Source organism: Typopeltis vanoorti, chromosome 10 (genome assembly GCF_054136105.1).
Source record: "Typopeltis vanoorti isolate ZY-2024b chromosome 10, IOZ_Tvanoo_1.0, whole genome shotgun sequence".
Classification (NCBI taxonomy): domain Eukaryota; kingdom Metazoa; phylum Arthropoda; class Arachnida; order Uropygi; family Thelyphonidae; genus Typopeltis; species Typopeltis vanoorti.
The window spans coordinates 28199684-28223925 of NC_143558.1; the positions used below are offsets into that span (position 1 = coordinate 28199684).

Here is a 24242-nt window from a genome sequence, read left to right on the forward strand (position 1 = left end):
CAATCCTCTGCACCACTTCCTCATCCCCAAGAAACTCAAGTAACCAAACCTGAGCACAGTAACCCAGATGTAGTTGTATCATCTACCCTGGCTATCTTGGCAATATGCCCTCTAAACTTCAACTCTTTATCTACTCCACTCCCAAATCCCTGGCTTCATCAAGTTCCTGGAGTACATTGCCATCAATGTGGTACATAGCTTGTAATCTTTTTATCCCAAAATGCATAATTTTGCACTTTTCCATATTAAACTGACATCCATTATGTTTTTCCCATACTGTCTGCCTATTTAAGTCATCTTGTAAGGTCTCTACATCCCCTTGATTAACTATTATCCTATCCAACTATCATCACCAAACTATTAGTTTAAGTATGGCTGAGTTGAGTGAGCAGTTTTCAAAATGTTCCATATAGAAGTTAGGTAGAGAGAGGGAAGAGGAAAACCTATTGTAATCCCCATCCAGCTGTTTGTATATTTTTCCATACCATTAGAAATAACCTGCAGTGTTTCCAGTTACAATTTGAATTATTTTCCACAATTTCTTAGTTCAGTGCTGTGTGCCTGTCAGTTATAATTGTGCTCTGACAATGCTGGGTAGAAAACCAGCAAAATAGTGATGAGTTTAATAAATGTATTTTTTTCCTTAGTATTTTTATACAGTGAAGCATTATTGTGAATAATCAATGGTATTTATGTACATGTAACTGATTTCTTATTATATGAGTATAATAATTATAATGTAAATAGCTGTTTCTGAAAATAAATAAAACAATGAACCATCACTATTTTACATCTCATCTTGCAGACAGGAAGCTGAGGAGCAGGAGAGGAGAGAAGAAGAAGAAAGAGAAAGGCAGCGATTGGAAGAGGAAGCAAGATTACAAGAAGAAAAAGAAAGGCAGAGACAAGCACAACAGAAGTAAGATATGCATTGTCATTTTTAGGTGATGCTTTTTATACTTGTCATTTTTAGGTATAAAGTACTTTTAAGATTTTTGTCTGTTCACCTCTAGCTACACATATAACAACTGCTGTGGTTGGATAGATACTAATAAAATTTCTTGCATTTCTCATTTAAATTACACCTTCTTAGGGATAAGATTTGCCATGCCAGTTCAGTTTGCGTTTAAAGCATTTTTGTGGCAAATTATACAGAGCAATCCAAAATTATATGTATTGTTTATTTATTTATTTTTAAATCAACTCCATACTCAAGAATCCATGCCGTTAGCCTAGTGGCTTTGTGCTTCGCAACCATATGTCTGGAGAAGGAGTGTCCTAGGTTCGATTCCCGTCGATGACGTGAGGAGCTTAAGGATCTTCCTCAGCTATAGCCAAGTTAGCCGGTCTTGGGCGTGGACAGCAGGGTTTTTTCTGCCAGTGTATCTGGGGGTTTTCATCCCACAAGCATGCAAACCGGCCCCATGAACACACAGGGATACAGTCAGGAATACTTAGAGGCATAGGGCTGACCATCTTATTCTGGTATTTTGGTTATGAAATCCAAGCATGCTTGGAAGGTTGTGGGCCTTAAAATCCTGTTAAAGCCATTGGGATAGGGTACTCGAGAAGCTGCAAAACCTGTAGCATGGTGCTATATAATTAGTTAAGAGGAAAGAAGAAACCTGTTTGTTTTTTTGAACAGCTTGCTCATCTTGTCTGTAGAGAATGGAGTATGAAGACTAAAGAGAAGACAGAGAAGGTTGACAGAATAAAAGTGAAGGCTGAAAAGTTGATTTGGTATTTTTAGTTGAATAGTGAATGAAATGATTAACCAGTAGCTGTTCATGTTTTACAGGCTAAAGGGAAAGTACAAAAATGGTGTTAACTAGCAGAACTGCATCCTTAAAATGCTTGTGAAAGAGGCATTAAACAGAATCAGAATATCTTGGAGAAAGTGAAGGGAGTCATCAGTTAACCAGATTATTCCCTTCTGGATAACATCAAGAATTTTTAGGAAGGTTTTGGTGCATTACTTGAAATGCGAGAACAGTATTCCAATTTGCTCTTCCTTGGTGTTGTTAGGGTAGAATGGATTTGGGATTTATATAGGAGTTGTACAGGTGGAAAAGACTCTGGATGTGATGTATTTATACATCACAAGGAGATCAGTGTTAAAGCATTAGCTATTATGGAGGAGGATGTAGCTTTAAATAGCTGAGCACTAATGAAGTTTGTCAGATGAAAAGAGGAATGGAGTGTACTGTAATCAGCAAAACTATGGATAGCACAATCAGGCACAAACATACATTGTGCCAGATCATTTATCAAATAGATTTGTATTAGGAAAACTCCTGTTCTTTTTCACTCATATAAAGAAATCTCTGCAGCTTTCACGAACTGCTTCAGTGATTGAGATCATAATGACAACTATATGTGCTATGATATGATGTTTTTCAATTATGACCAGTGCCTGTCTATACAACACTAAATTTGTTCATATGACTATTTTGGTGACATGACACTCCCAACTGCTATGCAGTTTGTATGAACTGGTTTTTTATGATGTTGTTCACTGTATCTCTATGTCTTAGTGTTTTGCTGTGGATTTTAAACTGTTTATGACTATTATTTTATTTTGTTGTTGCTATTAATGGCAGATAAAATTTAAAGTATGGATACTGTTGTATGGTTACACATCCAGTGAAAAGAAGACACATAAACCTGTTACATTACATACTAAGATTAATCATATTTGTAGATTTAGGGACTCAAAAACACACGTGTTGAACAGATTATTTTATTAATTACAAATAAAATAAAACTTGACGTTTCGACCTCTATGTCGAGGTCATCATCGGAAGAATACAACTGTATACAGAACCAAGCTACATGCTCATGCTTTCTATATCAGTAAACTAAATCTACGTAGTTAATAAATCTTTTTTCTAGCCTGACCTCTAGTGATAGAAAGGAAAAACAAAATTTAAAAAAAAAAAAAAAAAAATATTATAAATAGATAAATGCAACTACAATAAACTGTTAGAGTCCTCATGTATTAATATTCTGGATAGTTACAAAATGATTTTTTTCAGTTGCTATTGAATGTTCTAAACACTTCACCAGGTCACCAGGTTGTCTTCTTGTAGTGGGAATTTTTCTAATGCTAGTTTCGGATGTTATACAAGTTGTAGATGGGTCCTCCACATTCTTGAAATGGTGAGGCCATCATTTTTGTTGAGATTTGGGTTGTGTTTGAGCATTTCACAGGACTCTTTAAATTTTCTCTCAAATTTAAAGAGTCCTGTGAAATGCTCAAACACAACCCAAATCTCAACAAAAATGATGGCCTCACCATTTCAAGAATGTGGAGGACCCATCTACAACTTGTATAACATCCGAAACTAGCATTAGAAAAATTCCCACTACAAGAAGACAACCTGGTGAAGTGTTTAGAACATTCAATAGCAACTGAAAAAAATCATTTTGTAACTATCCAGAATATTAATACATGAGGACTCTAACAGTTTATTGTAGTTGCATTTATCTATTTATATTTTTTTTATTTTTTTTATTTTTTATTTTATTTTATTTTTTTAAATTTTGTTTTTCCTTTCTATCACTAGAGGTCAGGCTAGAAAAAAGATTTATTAACTACGTAGATTTAGTTTACTGATATAGAAAGCATGAGCATGTAGCTTGGTTCTGTATACAGTTGTATTCTTCCGATGATGACCTCGACATAGAGGTTGAAACGTCAAGTTTTATTTTATTTGTAATTAATAAAATAATCTGTTCAACACGTGTGTTTTTGAGTCCCTAAATCTACAAATATGAGTGCTGATCACTGTGTAACCCTAAAAGAAAGAATACTAAGATTAAAATTATTAAATTTAGTAACGATGATCTGTATGTATATTGAACACTGAGATAGGCCAAAGGCTTAACTTACCTCGCACTTCTTCTGTTGCAGTTGTTAAAAACAGAAAGTCAAAAGTGCTACACTACTTAATACTACAGTTATCCATAAATGTGACATATTGTTATTTCTAAAATGGAAAAACTTTTAATAGTGTAGATGGATGACCAAACTGGTTGGCATGTTCCCTTAAGCCAAGCTATTGAGAATCATTTTGTTTGCAAAATTATTCTAAATTTCATTTGTGTAACTGATATAAAAGTGTTATTTATGTCATTCATGTACACATGACTGCTTAAAGAGGAAAAAAAGCATTGATTCACTATACAAAGAAATTCACTATATGATGGTGGTCTGGAACCTAACATGTCCCATGACATGTCTGCCTGTGTGTGTGTGTAAAGAGAGAGAAAGGGAAGAGGAGGCTAAGCAAAAAAAAATAAAATAAAATAACAGTACTTATGATCCACAGTATCTTAAACACCATTTTACCACTCGTATATAGAAAACATATGACTTCTGTGATTTAACCTTTGTATCTTTTTGGGTCTGACTCCTACTGATAAGACCTCAATGGTCAAAACTGGTCTAGGTAATGACCTTTCCCATAATGTTTTTACATTATGGAATAGGTGTAAAGATATTTCACATGCAGACCTTGTTTGCTTATACTTGGGTATAGGATTAACAACAAAAATACAATTTCTTTGCAAGTATAAAATAATACTGATTCTTTTGAGCATGATACAAAAGTAGCAGTACATTTTTTTCAAACATCATGTATAAAATATGGTAAGTACAATGAAAACAAATAAATTATGTATAGTATATGAGCCAAAAATAGCTATAGGTTCATTTCTTGTGGTTAATGTTGTCATCCTATAAGGCTGCTATTACAAAAATTTTTTTTTAAGATTGTCTCAGATCATTTAATACTTGTTTTCATTGCAGATACCATATTTGATATATTTATTATGGTGCACACCAAAATGTTCCATTTTCATATCCTACCCACATGAAGTACTGTTATCTTAATTCCTTCTATTTTTCAACTTAGTCTCTCTTTCTTTAGACATATGTTGTTACCATTATTCTTATACTCAGTTATTATCATACTGAAGTAATTTGTGAAGGCTGCAGAGATCACTTTATATGAGTGGAAAAATCCTTTTTTCTTAGTACTTCTGTATCTGTCACCTGCAATGTATAAAATAATGTTTTTATGTAACACACATTCATATCTGCATTTGGAAATACATAAACATTCACTAGATTTCTCTTTATGAATTCTAGACTTATCAGATTTTTAGAAACATAAATAATTTATTTACAGTTAAATCATGAAACTTTTTTTCCAACTATTCACTCACTCATTCTCACTTTAAATTGCTATAGATCTAAAGATTAAAGAATTTGGCCATTTAGTTTGGTAATTAACAATCATATTACTAAAGACATCTTTAGGTAATATTGGATATGGTGATATGGATATATCTGACCAATAAATATAATTATAATTATAAAATAAACTGCTTTTATTTTGGCTGTAAATATATAATGAAACCAATACTTGTGGCTTCTTCTGGGTTAAAAACTACATATAAATAAATACAATAAATACAAACATGAACTAAAACATTACTTAAAAAAACAAACCATGTAGGAATTGTTACAATATAAGCTGAAAACAAAACTCACAACGGAACATGGGAGGTGGCACAAGTTGGTTATTGTGCAGTTGAAGGCCTGATGTACAGAAAGATTTGACAAGTGATTTCCAAATCATGCAGGATTAATCCTTGGTTCCTATTATGCGTGTCTTGTGAAAAGATGATCATAATAGATTATGTTGCAAGCAGTAAAGTTGTCTTCTTGGAACTTTTTTTCCATTCAATGTTGTTGTGTGTGTGTGTGGGGGGGGGGGGGGGGGGGAACATCACTGGGTTAAATATTACATTAATATTATATCATATTACTAAAGACATCTTTAGGTAATATTGGATATGGTGACTTTTGACCAATAAATATAATTATAATATAAAATAAACTGCTTTTATTTTGGCCGTAAATATATAATGATCCTCACCGACCCTCTTCCTTCTGTATATCAATGACCTACTTCAGTTGACCTCTTACCCAATACACAGTTTTGCAGATGACAGCACATTACATTCCTCCCTTTCATTTGACAAACCCTACTCTACACAACTCACCTCAATCCACAGAACATCAACCACCACTGCCTTTAATTCTGACCTCCAAGCCATCAGCCAATGGGGCTCAGATAACCTTGTCAACTTCATTGCTAGTATAATATAATAAATTTAGTTTAATCCTTTATCCAAGTGTGAGCAAACAAGGTTTGCACCTGAAAATATCTTCAGGACTGGGGTAAGGTAGTACAACACCGGGCAACTCGTAGCAAAGGTCGACCAAGCTAACATCACTCCTATCTCGGTATCTCCCATAATGCAAAACACATCTCCTTGCGGATATGTATAATGTTATGCATTAAGGTACCCCAGTCCTGAAGATATTTTCAGGAGCAAACTTTGTTTGCTCACACTAGGATAAAGGATTAAACTAAATTTATTATAGTCTAACCAAGTGAAAAATAAACTTTCAAAATCTTTCTCTAAATCCAGAGTAATTTAATAAAAAAGGTGGCACACCTTTTGGCAACTTCTATAGGTAAAGATTACCTCAGCATTGCTTCTGCCTGGTATTCCACTTCTGGGCCTGGCTCCCACTGAAGAGACCTCAATAAAGGTAGAAACTAGTCTGGGTAGTGGCCCTTCCCTTAATGCATAACATTATACATATCCACAAGGAGATGTGTTTTGCATTATGGGAGATACTGAGATAGGAGCGATGTTAGTTTGGTCCACCTTTGCTATGAGTTGCCCGGTGTTCTACCTTACTCCAGTGCTGAAGATATTTTCAGGCGCAAACTTTGTTTGCTCACACTTGGATGAAGGATTAAACTAAATTTATTATAGTGTAACCAAGTGAAAAATAAACTTTTAACTTCAATGTTAGTAAAACCCAGTTCTGTCTTATTTCTCACAAAAAAGAACCATTTTCCCCCAGACATATTTCCCAAGAAATACAACATACAGGAGTTCAAATCTAATGTAAACAAGTTTCTCCTTTCGCAACCCACCACCCATATACGGTACTAACGTACTATAGGTTGACCAGCCAACCTTCTGTATATGGGTCCAACATAAAAAAATAAAAAAAAAATACCAATCACAGATCTCAACTGCCAGTTTAGGCTATACATCCCTAATCCCCTGAGATGCTTTAAATGTCAGAAATATGGGCATGCCTAAACTGCTTGTCATGGCTCTTCTACCCATACCTGATGTAGCAGTGTGAAGAACATGATAAGAAAGCTAATTGTGTCAACTGTCAGGGCGATCACCCAGCCTACTCCCATGCATGCCAGTGGTGGAAGGACTAAAAAGAAGTAAAATAGATAAACAGAACAAAATATATATCAGGATGGGTAAAAAAAAAGAGAGAGAAAGTTAGCCACTTCCAGTCTAGTCCTGAAATCCTCTTATGCTGAGAAAGTGTAAATTAAGAAAATATCAAAATCCTTTCACACTCATGTCTGTTCCACCATCTAATAATATTACCGTATCTGAACTTCATGATCACGAGTGTTTCTCTATGGAATGCATCACTCATATAATCTGTGGTCTTATTCCTGAAACAATCCTATTCAAAACCTACTTATGAAGAAAATTATGAGAAGGATATCTCTGAAGGAAAACCACCTGAAACTAAATTTAACTTATCAAATGATCCTGACACACCAAGATGTATTGAACATTTTTCCAGAAGAAGAGATGGCCATTGGCCATCCATACTTCCCTGAATTATTAGATAAATATAAGCCGATAAAGGTAAGCCCTCAATACAGAAATTGGCCATGTCCACAAAACCAAGAAAATAGGTACATTTTTATAGTGAAACTGTTGAGAATTCTGCCAAAATATTGATGATATCAAAGTTCTGCTGCAGAAACACAAAACAATCCTGTGTCCTGCCTAATACTGCTCTGGGTCCATATCCATTTTTCTGTCTGTGGATTTTCTAATTCCAGTATGTTCCATTTATTTCTTTTTTATGATGACCTCACACATGTGAAAGGTCACAAGATGTGTGGGAAAGTGATTAAGGAGAAAAATGTAGTCTGTTGATGTGTTTCTTAAAGAGTGGGAGGTTGTACTTAGTGGAAAAAAGCAGTATTGAGGGAGATTGTTCCAAAGAATAGAGGTGGATGAAATGAAGAAAGCTGAGGAGAAGTTAGTTCGGTGTGTTCAGAGCTGGACAGCATTGGTGTAGGCCAGTGGCTGCTGTAGTTGTTATCTTGTTAGAAGAAAGTGGAGGAATGGTAGCAACCAATTCATAGGAGCAGTACTCATGAAGGTACCTATAGAAAAGGTGCGGTGCTGAAGCAGAACATGTATGATAAAGTGACTGAAGGGAGCCTGTGAGGGCAGGATCATCTATTAAGCAGATTGCCCTCTTGTGAATATTATCAAGAATTCTTAGGGAGGTCTTGGATGCTCCACCCCAAATGTGGGATCAGTACTTTAAAGTTGGTCTGATCTGAGACTTATAAAGTGTTAGGAGTTGAAGAAGTAAGGAAGTGATGTTTTAGAGGCTAAGGAGGCTATATAAGTAATATGTTTGTGCCAGGATAAACTGGATGTGACAGTCAACCCAAGAAGAGAAAGTTAATCTTGAAAGGAAACTGGAACATTGTCAAAAATGAGAGGGGGTGAGATAGGATTTTTCTTGCAAGTAATAAGGCAGGCTTGAATTTTTTTATTATTTTTTGTGCATTGAAATTTACTAAATTATCTTCGCCCCATTTGAGGATGTTGAAGAGATCAGCATTCAAGTTACTGGTTATGGAAGATCTTTTATTGTACTGCAGGATTTATCGAGTGAGGAAGAGGAATGAAGAGTGCTGCCATTGGCGAAGCTGTGAATAGGATTTGAAGTCAGTGATGGAAGAGTATGGGTGAGAGTACAGAATCCTGGGGCACTCCAGCATTGATAGGGAAATCTGATGAGAGGAAGTCATCCACCATGACACAGTGAATGACCAGTGAGAAATCTGGCAATCCAATCACAGTGTAGAAGGGAGGCCACAAGATGGCAGTTTGTTCAGGAAGCCTCATTGCCAGACATGATCAAATGTCTTTGAAATATTGAGAGCAATAACGTTTCTCCAAATCTTTCTGTGACCATAGGAGGTTGGCTGTCAAATGAGAATGGCAGAATTCTTATTGGTGATTGTTATTTTAACTGTTGTCTTCAAGTAATGAAAAAGCCGATTGTTGATAACCTCCATTACTTTTGAAAGTATTGAGGTGAGAGCAATGGGCTCGATAGTTAGATGGCTGACTTTTGTTTCCCTTTTTGGGATTTAGGCTGGATGAAGGCTTATTTCCATGCTATTGGTTAGATGCCAATAGAATATGATAGTTAATATAGTTGATAAAGGATGGGTGTCAATTCTGAAGCACAAGTTTTGAGCACAACTGAAGGAATACCATCTGGACCAGGAGTCTTATTAGTATCAAGATTAATGAGGTTTTCTGATGTCTTTTTTGGTTTCTGCCCAATGCAAGCCTCCTCTGTGGAGGAGGCTTGCAGTGGGCAGAAACCAAAAAAGTTTATTTATGGAGATACAAGAGGTGATTTGCTTTGTTTGTCCAGACAGGAGTTAGAGGAAAAAACTGATGGCATTATGTCTGCCTATTCCTTGATTGAGGTTACCATAGTCCCATCAAGATGCAAGAGAGGTGGCAACAGGGAAGAGCAGAAGTTACGAAGTAAGTTAAACCCAACAGCATTAGCAAGGGACCAGAAGGCTTGACTACTAGTTGAGCAGGAGGCAAGTTTATTGCATTTCGTTCTTATGACGTCTGCTTTGGAATCACCGATAGCTTTTTTTTACAAACATTTCTAGCTGTTTATTGCTACATTTTGTTATTTAAATGAAATTGATTGACCTTGATAATCTTATATTGAAACTGCCTGACCATACTATTTATGTTGGCACTACCCATAGGATAGTGCCAACATAAATAGACAAGGCTATGTTGTTAAGTCCATGCAGTTAGCCTAATAGCTATACGCTTCGCAACCATATGCTTGGGGAAGGAGTGTCCTGGGTTCGATTCCCATTGACGACGTGAGGAGCTTAAGGACCTTCCTCAGCCATAGTCAAGTTAGCTGGTCTTGGGCGTGGACAGCAGGGTTTTTTCCACCAGTTTATCTGGGGTTTTTCATCCCGCAAGCAGGCAAACCAGCCCCATGAACACACAGGCTACAGTCATAGGATATATTACGGCAAGGAATATTGCAATGGAAAACCACCTTGCTCATAATCATTTCCCTAGTATGGCAGCATATAGCTACTCCCACCAGCTGTATGGCTGAGAGAATAGAATATTGTTAAGTGTATGCTTGACGGTGTTACGTCGTTGCTTTCTCTATATTTTACCTTGTTCTACCTCTAAATAGTCCTCTTTCTAACCTACTGTTGTGCCTTTATAATATTAATTCAGATCTATTTCTTCTTCGGATATTGGCAAAAATTTTTATTATACTGCGCCAACCAGTATCTATAACAGAAGAGACTCTTGTTCAGGGAAACAATTCTAAATTCAAAAGGGATACACACAATAATTAATCTTACACTAGCGCTGTGTTAGTAATGATGTAGTTTTTTTCATGTAGTACTATCATATCCTGTACACCCCTTGAGGATACATGACAGGAATTTGATGATGATGATATATTCCTACCTGCACATATTCAGGATTAGATAATACATTCCTCCTCTGACTTCTGCTGCTTACATGAGATGTCAAAGAGAACATATATGGAAGCTTTCATTTTCCCATGATGTGTACAATGTCGTCCGAGGAACTATGTTCTTTTATGCAGATACCCATGTGGAAAATTGGTAATTTGGAATATTGCAAAAGTTAATGCTGAAGCAGTCGCATATATAACAGATTATATTGTCCAGACTTCTAGCAAGAATAGCAATTCTGAAAACGTGTGTGCAGATGAGGACTGAAATAGTTTATTGATTTTTATTTATATTTTTGTAAGTTGTTGTTTGGGAATACTTCATGAGGAAGTGTGTTCCAGAGGACAGAATAAAAGAGGAAGAATAGAAGCAGGTTCAGTTTGTTTATAGTTGCACAGTAAAGAGATGCTGGACAGCTGCTGCACTTATCATCAAGAATTTTAAGGGAAGTTTTAGGTGTACCACATCAAACATGGGCGAATTTGGGATTTGTATATAGTTTAAGAACTGACTGAGTGTAAAATAGGCTCTTGAACAAAGGAGAATGCCAAGTTTCTTGGATGCTATTGATATGATGTGTTTATGCCAGGAAAAAGTTGAGGTAAACACTAGTCCAAGCAAAGAGGTCTTCCATCACCTTCTCTGGATTTCCTTCTCTTACTATACAATAGAATACTTACAGAGGAAGAGTTTCCATATCTTACATAAGTCAATTGTCATTGCCATCCCAAAACCAGGAATTGATCCATCACAAGCAATCAGTTATCAACCTATCTCTCTGACCTGCTAGCTTTGTAAGATATTGGAGAAAATGGTAAATACCAGGCTACTCTGGTATTTAGAAAGTAAAACTCTTCTCTACAGTGTGGCTTTCGTAGACGTTTAATGTTGGGCCATTTGGTCCATTTTTTCTAAATGGACCAAATGGGCCAAGAAGGAAATAAGATGTTCTCATTTGAGACACTTTCCTAAAATGAGAACATCTTATTTCCTTCTTGTTTGACATGGAAAAAAGCTTATGACACAACCTTGGAGATATGGCATATTAAAAGACCTCTTCATTTCAGAAGATGCCTTTCTGTTTTTATTTTTTTTATTAAAAATTTTCCGTCCAGCCATGTCTTCCAAGTCCAAGTGGGAAGCACATTATCTTGGCCATATCATCAAGAAGAGGGTGTTTCTCAAGGCTCTGGCTTATGTGCAACACTCTTTCATATCAAAGTTAATTCAATCACTAAATAGCTTCCTCCCACAGTAGGCAGTGTTCTTTATGTTGATGACTTCACAATTTACTGTCACTCTTGTAATATGAGGATAATTGAAAGACAATTGATCATGTCTCTTCATGAAGTCTTAGTAATGGGTTCAGGTTTTCACCAGAAAAAAGTATGTGTCTGCTGAAACCCTCTTCTTCACTCAGATCCTCATTTAAGAATGGGACAAAGTATTATTCCATTAGCACCATAGGCCAAGTTCTTGGGACTTGTCTTTGACAGAAAGCTTACATTCCTTGCACACATTCATCAACTTAGAGAAAAGTGCAAAAGAGCATTGAATATGCTTACACTCTTCTTCTACAGAATGGGATCTGGATTGATGTTCCTTTGCTCCACCTTTATTGTGCACTTGTATGGTGAGAACTCTATTATGGGTTCCAAGTTTATTATTCTGCCACATTTCGTTAGATCATATCTACTATTAGGGTGTACGAATAGTTACTGGTGCTTTTCACACATTGTCCATTCACAGTCTTTATGTTGAAACAAATGAATCTGCCCTATGACTTTGATGGAAACAGTTATCTTAACTATGCCCTAAAAATAGTCTCTTCCAGAACATCCAACATAGACTAGTATTTTTTTTCTTTGTTGGGAAGCTCGGTATTGCACATGTGGCACATACATCTTTGGTGTGTGTGCAAAAGAGATTATGCAAGCTATTGGCATAAATGTTGACGTTACCAGCACTGCACATTATAGCATTCTTTCGTGGCAGGTGTACTCTATCCTACAACCTTTCTCACTGTCATCTATGCAGTTCTCATACTCCATCATACTACCTACAATTGTGATGAGTGCTCTAGCATTGAATGCCTTGCCTTGAATTCATTCAATGCTAGAGCACTCACCATCTACTCTGGAACTGCATTCCACTTATTAACCACAAACTGAGCAAAAATTCTCCTTTTCACTTTCTTCTCCTGTGATCTTTGTAACAGTTTGGAACACTTCAGAAAGCTAGAACTTGAAAGAAATGTGATCTTTGTACTGCTTTCAAACCTCATCTGTAGCTGGCTTCCTTTCTCCACTCTTCTAAGGATTTGCTTCTTCCCTTTTCTGTTCTAGGTATTTACAAGGTTCCTCATTCTTGCAGATTATCATATTATGGTCAAACTGGGTGATCTGCTAACATCCACCTAGATAAACATAAAAAATACATCCACTCACACTCACAGGTATCCAGTCGTGGTCAGGTCCAGCTGACCATGACTGGATACCTTGCACAGGATCAGATAGAGTAAAATTATTATGCTTCATCACAGCAAATACAAACTTGAAGAACTTTTTAGAATCAGCAGCAGATTTAAAAAGCCAGCCTAGTCTTAATAAATATGGTTATGTTAAACTTCCCAAGATTTAGGATACTCGAATTCTTAGGCCTCCCTGCCATCAACTAATCTAGTCATCAGCACCCATAAAGGGTGCCTCCCCTCATAGGACTTTAGGTTTTAGATAGTTTGATTTCTTCCACTTATTATTTTGGGTTTGTTTTTGTGTGTGTGTTATTAGTTATTAAAATTTCAGTATTGTATTTCTGAAGATGCCTCTATGATGGAGACAGAATATTGGAATAGTTAAACTTGCTGTTTACTTATTTCTCTTGTGTGCTAGATTCATTCCATTAAATTTTAGTATAGTTGTGCCTAAGTAACTCAAAGAATTTGATCTTGCTCACACATGATATTTCCTGCTACCAGTCAATGCTGCCATAGTTAAAGTTGCCATTATTATCACCTCCTGTTGCTCACCAGTTTTATCTGTCTGAACATCACTGAATCATCTCCCTCTGTATTCCCTGGTCTGTAGCAGCATCCCACTAAATATCTAAAGTTTGTGCTTACCACAATCCCAACACCAAATGGCCTCAAAGCCATCATCATTACTGCTTGCAACTCTTCTGAAATCGTCAGTAATATCCCACCTCTTCTCTTTTATCTTTTCTGTATTTTGGCAAAATTGCTGTAGCCATTACATTCTATTCCTGTGGGTATATTTTCTGTTAACCATGTTTTGAATACTTTTCTCTTGGCACTTTGTCATATGCCTTTTGCAGGTCTAGAAAACTTACATACAGATCTTTGTTATATTCCCAAGATTTCTCAACTGTTTGTTGTAAAGTGAAAATCTGATCCTGACAGCCTCTTTTTGGCCAGAATCCAACTTGTTCTTCACCGAGTTTCCCATCCACAATCCTTCACATCTCAAGTATACTTGCATAAACCTTACCAAGAATACTCAGGGAAAAACCTCTTAATTCTCACATTAGTTTCCCTTTTTCCCTTTTTATATATGGGTACTATGAGAGCTCTACTCCAGTCATCTGGAATTCGTACCCCTGTCCATGCCTTCTGAACTATGCAGCGCAGCCACTGCAAGACTTTTATACCTCCATATTTGAGTATTTCTGGTCTAATTTCCACATTAAGTTTTCAAGGACTTTTTCTACTTCCAGTATGGATATGTATTCCTGATTTCATGCCTGTTGAATGTTTTTTAATCTCTGTGCTGTCACTGCTTGTTTCATTTAGCAATTTTTCAAAGTAATTACTCCCTGCATCAAAGATATCTTTTTCTCCTGTTTTCATGTTATTTTTATCATCTCTAATTCCTTTAACAGCACTCTTTCCTCCATTTCTGAGCTTTTTCAACAGTCTCCAGAATATTTTGTCACCTTCTGATATTTATTTTCTATGTTCTTGCCAAAGTTTTCCTATGACTTTTGTTTAGCTAGCTTTAAACAGTGGTTAGCTTTCTTACATTTATCTCTGTATTCTCTAAGAGCACAAGCTGACTTATTTGCCAGGAACTTTCAATATGCTTTCCTTTTTTCCTTCACTGTTGCTTTAACTTCCTGTGTCCACCATGGAGTTCCGATTTTTCTATCCTTGCAGACAACCTTACCACATGCCTCTCTGGCTGAATCAATCAAGCAAGCCTTTAGGGCTTGCCACTGAATCTCCAAGGGTTGGTTCCTGTTTTCAAACTTTCATTTTTTCTTGAATAATGTTTATGTAATTTAGTCTACAGTGTTTACATTTTCTTCTTTTCTGTATGAAATTCAATTTTATTCTGCTTAAGGCTAAATGGTGATCACTTGCAACTTCCTTTAAATACCTTGGGCATCATAGAAGATGGAAGAAGCCAATTAGATAGATATAAAAACAAAAATAAACTTGTTCAAAAAGGCATTCTTCAATAGAAGAAACATTTTTACTAGTAAAGGACTTAGCATTCAACTAAAAAAGAGATTGGCAAAAAATACATGTCGAGCACAGTATTACATGATTACATGGCTTGGACATTTGCAAAACAATACACCAAAAGTATGAGGCATTTGAACTTTGGTGCTGGAGATGGATGATGAGAATTAGTTGGAAAGAAAGACTAATGAAGAGGTGCTAAACATGAAGAGCAATTACTACCAAATTACATCAGTAAGAGAGACCACCCGAGGCATGGAGAACTGCTTATAGAAATAATGGAGGTGACATGACAGTAGAAGGGGAAAAAAAGCCAAGAGACAGACTAAGAGTCTCCTATATAAACACTATAACAATAATAACTGAAGCTAAAAGCTATGAAGAAATAAAAATGAAAGCACAAGATAGGATGCTAAGATGTACTGCTTCCACCAGCCGATCTTCGGATTGATGTACTCAGGAAAAAGAATATATATATATATATATATATATATATACACAGTGGTACTTTGGATTGCGAGTAACTTGGTCTGCAAGTGTTTTGCAAGACGAGCAAAAATTTTTAATAAATTTTAACTTGATAAATGCACAAAGCCTTGCAATACGAGTACAGTATTACCTATACGCTTTGTCTGCCGAGTGTCATGTGATCACAAGCCACTCGGGATTGTGGGTAATCATCTTGCATGCTCGGTCTCAGTCGGCATACCTCATTCGTATAGTCAACATACGTGCTAGCATTGTGACCACGTGTGTGTGCGTAAAGCATTTTTTTATTTTGTGTCCAAATGTAGTGACTGTTCTTTATTAACTGTACTACGACAATGGCCCTAATGAAGAAAAGGGTTGAAAATGAAGGCGGTAAGAAGAAGGAGATGATTATGGTGGAAGTTAAGAAGAAAATCATCGGGAAGCACGAACAAAGTATGCAAGTGGCTGCTATCGCAAGATTTTATAAGAAGTCTAGAGAGGTGTGTAAAATGTGGGAAACAGTGCAAAATTTTGTAGAAAAGCACCACCCGAGTAAGGCTGTGGCAGTGTGAGCGATGAATCTGTTTAACGACAATGCAATGTCATATTTCTGTGAAATCCTCAAAAGGAGGCAAAAGCAAGTGTCGTTGAATAGGTTCCTTGTTAAAGTCGCACAAAAAGAAAAAGAGTCAACAGATAGCAGTGATTCCGTTAGTGACAATGAAAGTCGTCCTACCCAATACAATTATTGTAATATGTAATTGTAATGTAATTAATAAATTCGATTACTTTATGTATATTATATTTAAATAATAAAAATATAAAAAGGTATACATATACAGTACTGTATAAGGTATATGAAGATATATGTATTTTGTATTAATCATTTTTATATGAATATTTTTGAGTTTTGGAACAAATCATCTGAGTTTCCATTATTTCTTATGGGGAAATTTGCTTTGATATACGAGTGCTTTGGATTACAAGCACGTTTAAAGAACGAATTATGCTCGCAAACCAAGGTACCATTGTATACCGGGTATATATTTATATATTTAAAAAAGATATTTAATGACTAACAAACCGAGAATAAGTTAGAAAACTTTAATGATACAACTAGTTTTGGCTTATTATGGCCTTCATCAGGTATCTTTGTAGGTAGAAGAAACAATAATAAAAGACTGAAGATATTAAGAAAACTGAGAAGCACAAGTTAATTGTATTAGATAATTAAAAATAAAAAATGTTGTGTTAAAATTCCAGTTGCTCTGTTTACATGCCATTGTTTATTGTATGCAATAAACAATGGCACGTTTATCAACATCTTAGATTTTGTATCTACTATTAAAGATTTATCCATCAACGAGGATGATATTATAGCCAGTTTAGATATTATTTCATTATTCACAAATGTACCAACTGAAGAAGTATTAATATTATTAAAGGATAAATTATCCAAAAAAATGTTTAGTTTATGAAAGCATTGCGTTCAATCTGGCTACTTCTGATATCAAGATACAATCTATAAACAGAACCAGGGCTTGGGGATGGGGAACCCTTTATCCCCCATTCTGGCGAATATTTTCCTAGAGGACTTTTGAAGCAAGAGCTATATCTTCCTCTTCATTTAAACTGAAAGTTTGGAAACGTTATGTAGATGACATTTTTATTATATGGAGTCATGGTGAAAACTCTCTCATTCATCATCTAAATAACCAGCATCTAAATATAAAATTCAAGGCAGAACTAGAACATGATAACTCCCTTCCTTTTCTGAATATAAAACTCTCACACTGTTCTGGAAAATTTAGAATCTCTATGTACAGAAAACAAACGCATACTAATAGATATCTTCACAGTCTTTCTCATCATTTTCCACCACAGAAACTCGGAACTATTTCCACTTTAGAACACAGAGCTCGCTCTATTTTAAACGATCCAGATGAGCATTTTGCAAGGATGAATTTGAAAGAAAGATAATGGAATCCAGGGAGGTTTTCCTTAATCCTGAACATTTGAACAGTAATTTGAGCTATAACATCCCTGAGAACCATACTGCTGTTCTTAAATACTAGCGTTCTCGAGAGTCTACTACCACGCATACAATGGCACGTAAATAGAACAGCTGGAATTTTAACACAACGTTTCTTATTTTTAATTATCTAATACAATTAACCTGTGCTTCTCGGTTTTCTTAATACCTTCAGTCTTTTATTATTGTTTCTTCTACCTACAAAGATACCTGATGAAGGCCATAATAAGCCGAAACTAGTTGTATCATGAAAGTTTTCTAACTTATTCTCGGTTTTTTAGTCATTAAATATCTTTTTTAAATGTATCACAGCAACCGAGTTAATGCTCATGAATACACACACATATATAAATTATTTTAAATGACTGATACCGAAAGATAAAGAGATGACATGGTTTATTTAAAAAGATACTACTAGTAAACTAATAGTATCTTTTTAAATAAACCATGTCATCTCTTGGTATCAATCATTTAAAATAATTTATAATATTTTCTACCGAGTAAAAATGAATGTTCAGAATATATATATCATCATCAAATTCCTGCCATGTACCCTCAACGGGCGTACAGGATATGATAGTACTACACGAAAAAAATTACATCATTACTAACTTCCTATCTACAATTTTCCTCCAAATCAGTCTGTTACTTGTCAAGACTTCAACATTATCAGCTCTTATATTTCTATCGTCTAAGTCACTTGTACCGTATCAATCCACCTATATCTTGGTCTTCCTCTGGGTCGTTTTGCTGCCAATCTGGCAGAGAACACTTGTTTTGCTAATCTTTCTTCGCCCATTCTGTTTAAGTGACCATACCACCTGAGATTAGCTCTGCTGACGCATTCCTGGATGTTGACAATGTCAAGTGTTTTCCTAATATCCTCGTTTTTAATATGATATTGCCATTGATGCATCTGTTCACGCCTCTAATCTTTCTCAGGACTCTCATATCTGCGGTCTCTAGTCTTTGGTCAAGTGTTTTACTTCTGACCCAGCTCTCAGATCCATACACCAGATTTAACATTAAACCATCTTCCTGTACTTCCTTCAATTCTAACTGCCGACTTACAACTCAAATAAAGACTAAGTATTGCTTGATATAATGCCCCATTGACACCATATAACTGTAGCATATTGAATAGCTTCTCTCTTGGCACCTTGTCATATGCCTTTTACAAATCGACAAAACTTAAATACAGATCTCTGTTATGCTCCCATGCTTTCTCGACTATTTGTCGTAAAGTGAAGATCCGATCCTGACAGCCTCTATTTGGCCTGAATCCAGCTTGTTCTTCACCAAGCCTTTCTTCCACAATTCTTCTCAATTGTTTCTCAAGTATATTTGCATAGATCTTGCCGGGAACACTCAGTAGGGAAATACCTCTGTAATTCTCACATTCAGTTTTATTTCCCTTTTTATATATGGGTACTATGAGAGCTCTACTCCAATCATCGGGAATTCGTCCCTCTGTCCAGGCTTTCTGAACTATGCAGTGCAGCCACCGTAAGATTCTTATACCACCATACTTCAGCATTTCTGGTCGAATATCATCTACTCCTGCTGCCTTTCCACATTTCAAGCCTTTGATGGCTTTTTCTACTTCAAGTATGGATATGTATTCCTGACTGCATGCCTGGTCAGTGTTTTTTACCACTGTGCTGTTATCATTGCTTGTTTCATTTAGCAGTTTTTCAAAGTAATTACTTCAAGGATATCTTTTTTTTTCTCCCATTTTCATGTCACCTTTATCATCTCTAACTCCTACAGCACTCTTTCCTCGATTCCTAAGCTTCTTCAACAACCTCTAGAATATTTTGCCACCTTCTTGATATTTATTTTCTATATTCTTGCCAAAGTCCTCCCATGACTTTTGTTTAGCTAGTTTTACACGGTATTTAGCATTCTTACATTTGTCTCTGTATTCTCTAAGAGCACAAGCTGACTTATTTGACAGGAACTTTTGATATGCTTTCTTCTTTTCCTTCACTGTCTCTTTAACTTTCTGTGTCCACCAGGGAGTTCTGATTTTTTTATCCTTCCAGACAACCTCACCACATGCCTCTCTGGCAGAATCAATCAATGTTTTCTTCAGAGTTTGCCACTGAATCTCCAAGGTTTGATTCCTGTTTTCCAACTCTTTCATTTTTTCTTCAATAATCTTTGTGTATTTTAGTCTACAGTTCACATCTGAGAGCTGCTCAACTTTTATTCACTTTAAAACTTTCTTACATCTTATTCTTTTCAATATGAAATTCAATTTTATCCTGCTCAAGACTAAATAGTGATCACTTCCAATTTCAAATCCTCTGTACACTCTGGTGTCCTGCACCAGGGAGAAAACATCACTATCAACAATAACATAGTCAATGAGACTTTTCTTATTCCTGGCCTCTTCTCTCCATGTGAATTTGTGCACATTTTGATGTTGGAACATGGTGTTAGTAATAACCAGTCCATTTCCTGAGCAGAAATCCAACAGATATTTGCCATTATTATTAGCTTTGCTCTTTTCTCCAAATTTTCCCAAAATATTTTTGTATGTCTCACAATCATTTCCTACTCTGCTATTCAGATCCCCAACAAGGACCAACTTTTCCTTTTTCATTGTGTCAGTTGCTTTTTCTAAAGCGTCAAAAAATTCCTCCACTTCTACCTTAGTAGAACCTTCTGTGGGACCATAGGCACAAATAAGTCTCATTGTCCAGTTCCCCATTCTCATATTTGCCCACATTACTCTATTCGAGACTGACTGTCATTCAAGAAGATTAGCCTCATATTTTGTGTTGAATACTATGGCTAGTCTTTCTTTTCCTTGATTGTCATTGCCTGAATATAACATTTTTATATTTATTGCTCAGAAACATCTCACCAGTTTTTGTCTTTTTTGTTTCAGTCACCCCTATTATGTCGATCTGGTACTTATCTAATTCCTCAGCTAGCTCCATTTCTTTGCCATTCAGGCTTCTTATATTGATAGTACCGATCTTTAACTCTGGTGATGTTGAGTTGGGGTTTGTTTTCAGATTTGTTCCAGTAGCTGATTTTTCGCTGTTCGCCCTGGTTCCCTGGCAAAAACAACGGGGGCCTTGTTTAACCAGGCGACGCCCCAGCCCGCATGAAATTTTGTCATGTCGTACCATCATTTTTTATTTTGGTTTAACCAATAAGAATACAATTTGGTCAGCTAAATCCCAAATTGCCAGCTCATCCTCATTTGTTCAGTATCCAAGTAGATACCCAACAGGGTGCACCACGAGAAGGTGAGGATTAGACATTAGGTCAGAAGCCCTGGTCGGTTCTCCGCATTCCTTTAAAGGCTATGTGGAGGTCTCCTCTCAGTTATACAGCTTTGACCCTTAAAAAAAACAAACTTAGCCCATTCATATATTATAACTCAATAAAATAACACCATTAGGACTACACATGTAGTAACCACATTAGTTTTCAGAAATTCTGAATTCAGGACCAAAATGATGTCGCGCAACATGGCAATAGCAATTGAAAAAACATTCATTTCATATTTAAATCAGTATAAAGAAATTATATATTTTAGGAAAATAAAAAACTGCCATAATACTTTTTAAATTTTCTTAGTTTCTGTGTTTCTCATACCAATACTATTTCCCTTGCTTGGCAATTGATTTTGGAAGTAGCAACATCCCACTGACGGTGAATGTGTATGGGAATAATTAACGTAGGTATGGAATAGATCAGGATGTGAGGGGATAGTTGAGGCCAACGAGATATGTAGGGTAACCAGTGATAAAGGTGATTGGGCAAGGGCAGGCAGTTTGGAGGGGAAATCACAAAACAGGTGGGTTGGGTAGACTGATTATAGATCTAAAAGTGAACTCCTGTATTTATTTACAAATGCCAAGAGTATCAGAAATAAGGAAGATGAAATTATTTCACTGATTGAATTATTCACCCAAAAATTGTTGGAATAAGTGAAACGGTGTCGTATGAAGATAACCTGACAGCAATAGAAATGGAAGGGCACAATGTTTTTTGTAAGGATAAAAAGGACAAGGAGGGGGAATGCTGTTGATGATAGAAGGCAAATTATGTTGACACAAAGTGGAGATGCGAGATGTAAATAGTGGCAATGGTTTTGAGGCAGTGTAGTGTGAGATAGAGGTTGACAGGAATAGATATTTAGAGGGATATTGCTATAGACCAGGGAATATGGTAATGAAGAAATGTATAAGCAAGTTGGGTGGATGAACATCAGAATTTTGGTTATTATGGTTGATTTTAATTCTGGCCATATATTGATTGAAATGAAGAGATAGCATTTAGGAATAAGGAAAATTAATTTGTTGAGTTCTCGAAAGACAATTATCTTAGTCAGTGCATAAAGAAGGGCACATGAAGATTGAGAGTTTTAGATCTGATAATTTCATCAGAGGATGTGATTGTTAGTGGGGTTTTGCACTTCTCTCCATTTGGTGAGAGTGATCACCTAGAATGTGGTTAGCCTTATGAAGACTGTGAGGAAAGGATATACAGTATAAAAACTCCTTTTTTACACTTTCCAGGGGACTGATGGAAAAAAGTGTAAATAGCAGGAAATGTAAAAAACATTAAAAAAAAGTCTAAAAGATGACTTACTGCTAGCATGTGACTACATGCTAGATTACAAAATTTAATAACTGAAAATAAATGAATTTACAATTACATTTATCTGTTTAAAAAAATCTTTAACGATTCTATATTATTTTCGACCATCTAATGAATGCAAGAAATTAGCATAAACTGGGTTGTATATTGGCCAAAGGAATTTTAATAATTGATACTAAGTACAAAAACGCCAACAGGTTTCACTAACTTAGCTGTCTGGCTTAGTCAGGGTATATAAAAGAGATAGAAAACAATTTAAACTGTTCGTAAAGGAATGAACCGCATTTTGAGCAACCTTTTTCCTCAAGATATTGCTTCTCTTTTCCATCATTTCCTAAAATCTAATTTTTTCTTATGGAATGGAACGATTTATGAACAATTAACAGGCCTCACAATGGGCAGCCCCCCCTCTATTTTCAACCTTTGTGCTATATCTCCGTAATACACTCCATCGGGTAACACGTGGTACCTCTGAGGGACAATGGAATTTCCTCGAGATCGAGGCAGTACCAGAGTATCAGAGTGTCCGAGATTTACCTCTCGTAAAACGCCAAGAAATTTATTTGTTTCGCTGCACCACTTAGCGCTATTAGATTATTAATATTAACAACCAAAAGGTAATCTCAGGACAGTACTTAATGATACCTATCAACTCTGCAGACATGGCCAAAATATACCCTTTTCTAATAGCCCGCATAGGTTCGCATTAACATTTTATAAGAGGTGCATCGGATTACAGAAATCACAGAAAGTCTTTGTTAGAATCAGAAGCAGGGTTTATTAATTCTCAAAAGTAGATACATTTAATAACATTAATTCAAATCCCATCTTAAGGGAGATCCATACAAAGCATAAAACATTCAAGCATTACTATTATATTTGTAACATATTATGTAGCAGCTATCTAAAGTAAGAACTATATTAACACTCTCTAATGCATTATTTATGTATTATTATCACAGTTATTCCAAAACTCCGTAGCTCTATCAGACTACTCAAGATAACATTCATATCTTTCACAATCTCTTTATAATTTGTCAATTCTTCACTCTAAACATATCCTTAATTTCATTCAATATAAAAGCGAACTTTAACACATCGACAGACAATAAGAATAAATTCAATATCCTTCTAAAGTGATTGCAATACAACCTTATCCTATATCATTAATGTTCCCTTTTATAACATATTAACGTGGCACAAAGCTTTCATTCATATTCAATGAAACACAAACAAAGTTTACTTATCTTCCCCTATGGTTCTTTGTTACATCATAGGTTCACAGGAAACCGGGCAGCCGGACTTGCTTTTTTCTGCGGAGATACTGCCGCCGAGACCCGCGACTGCCTTAATCGAAATTCCTCCGGTACGGGGGCACTGGCACCCTACGCCACCACGAGAGACGAACACACAGGAGATCCAGGGGAAAAAAAAGCCTTGTTACAGGGTCGCACGACCCTTATATTTCCCTGTTTTCTTCTCGGCGTTTCTCGCCCTATTCGATGTCCAGCCAACTCTCACGTGCTATTATGTCACGCCGTCCATCCTCTCCCCCGCTATCGCACGTACGCTGACGTCACGTTGTTTGCTTGGGGCGAGCCACTCCCTCGCACATTTCTCTGTGACCTTTGGACTTCACTCCCCCCCACTGTTGAATTTGTGCTTACATTCTATAATTCTTTTATACATGTTATTTTATGATGCTCTGCTAATGTTTTACACTTTCAATATTAAATTAGCCACATTTGTGAATGGCACAAAATACATACTTATTTACCCTTTCATAACAGAACATGCTTGATATATATATATACATAATACTTCTTTTACACTTAGAGGCAATTTACTGTATTTATTTCCCTTTTTTTGGAAATCCATGTTAGATTGTGATAAGATAGGAGTTCATAAAATTCCACTCTATCACAATCCA

The 24242-nt window shown here is 36.0% G+C and overlaps 1 protein-coding gene across 1 annotated transcript in view; it reads left to right on the top strand.

The window, feature by feature from the left end:
* LOC150102272 (Golgi resident protein GCP60) overlaps nt 1–24242 on the top strand; it is a 189116-nt gene that overhangs the window by 90321 nt on the left and 74553 nt on the right. The window contains exon 4 of the mRNA XM_090399544.1: nt 806–919. Coding sequence (XP_090255670.1) covers nt 806–919 — 114 coding nt within the window. The remainder of the gene's footprint in view (nt 1–805; nt 920–24242) is intronic.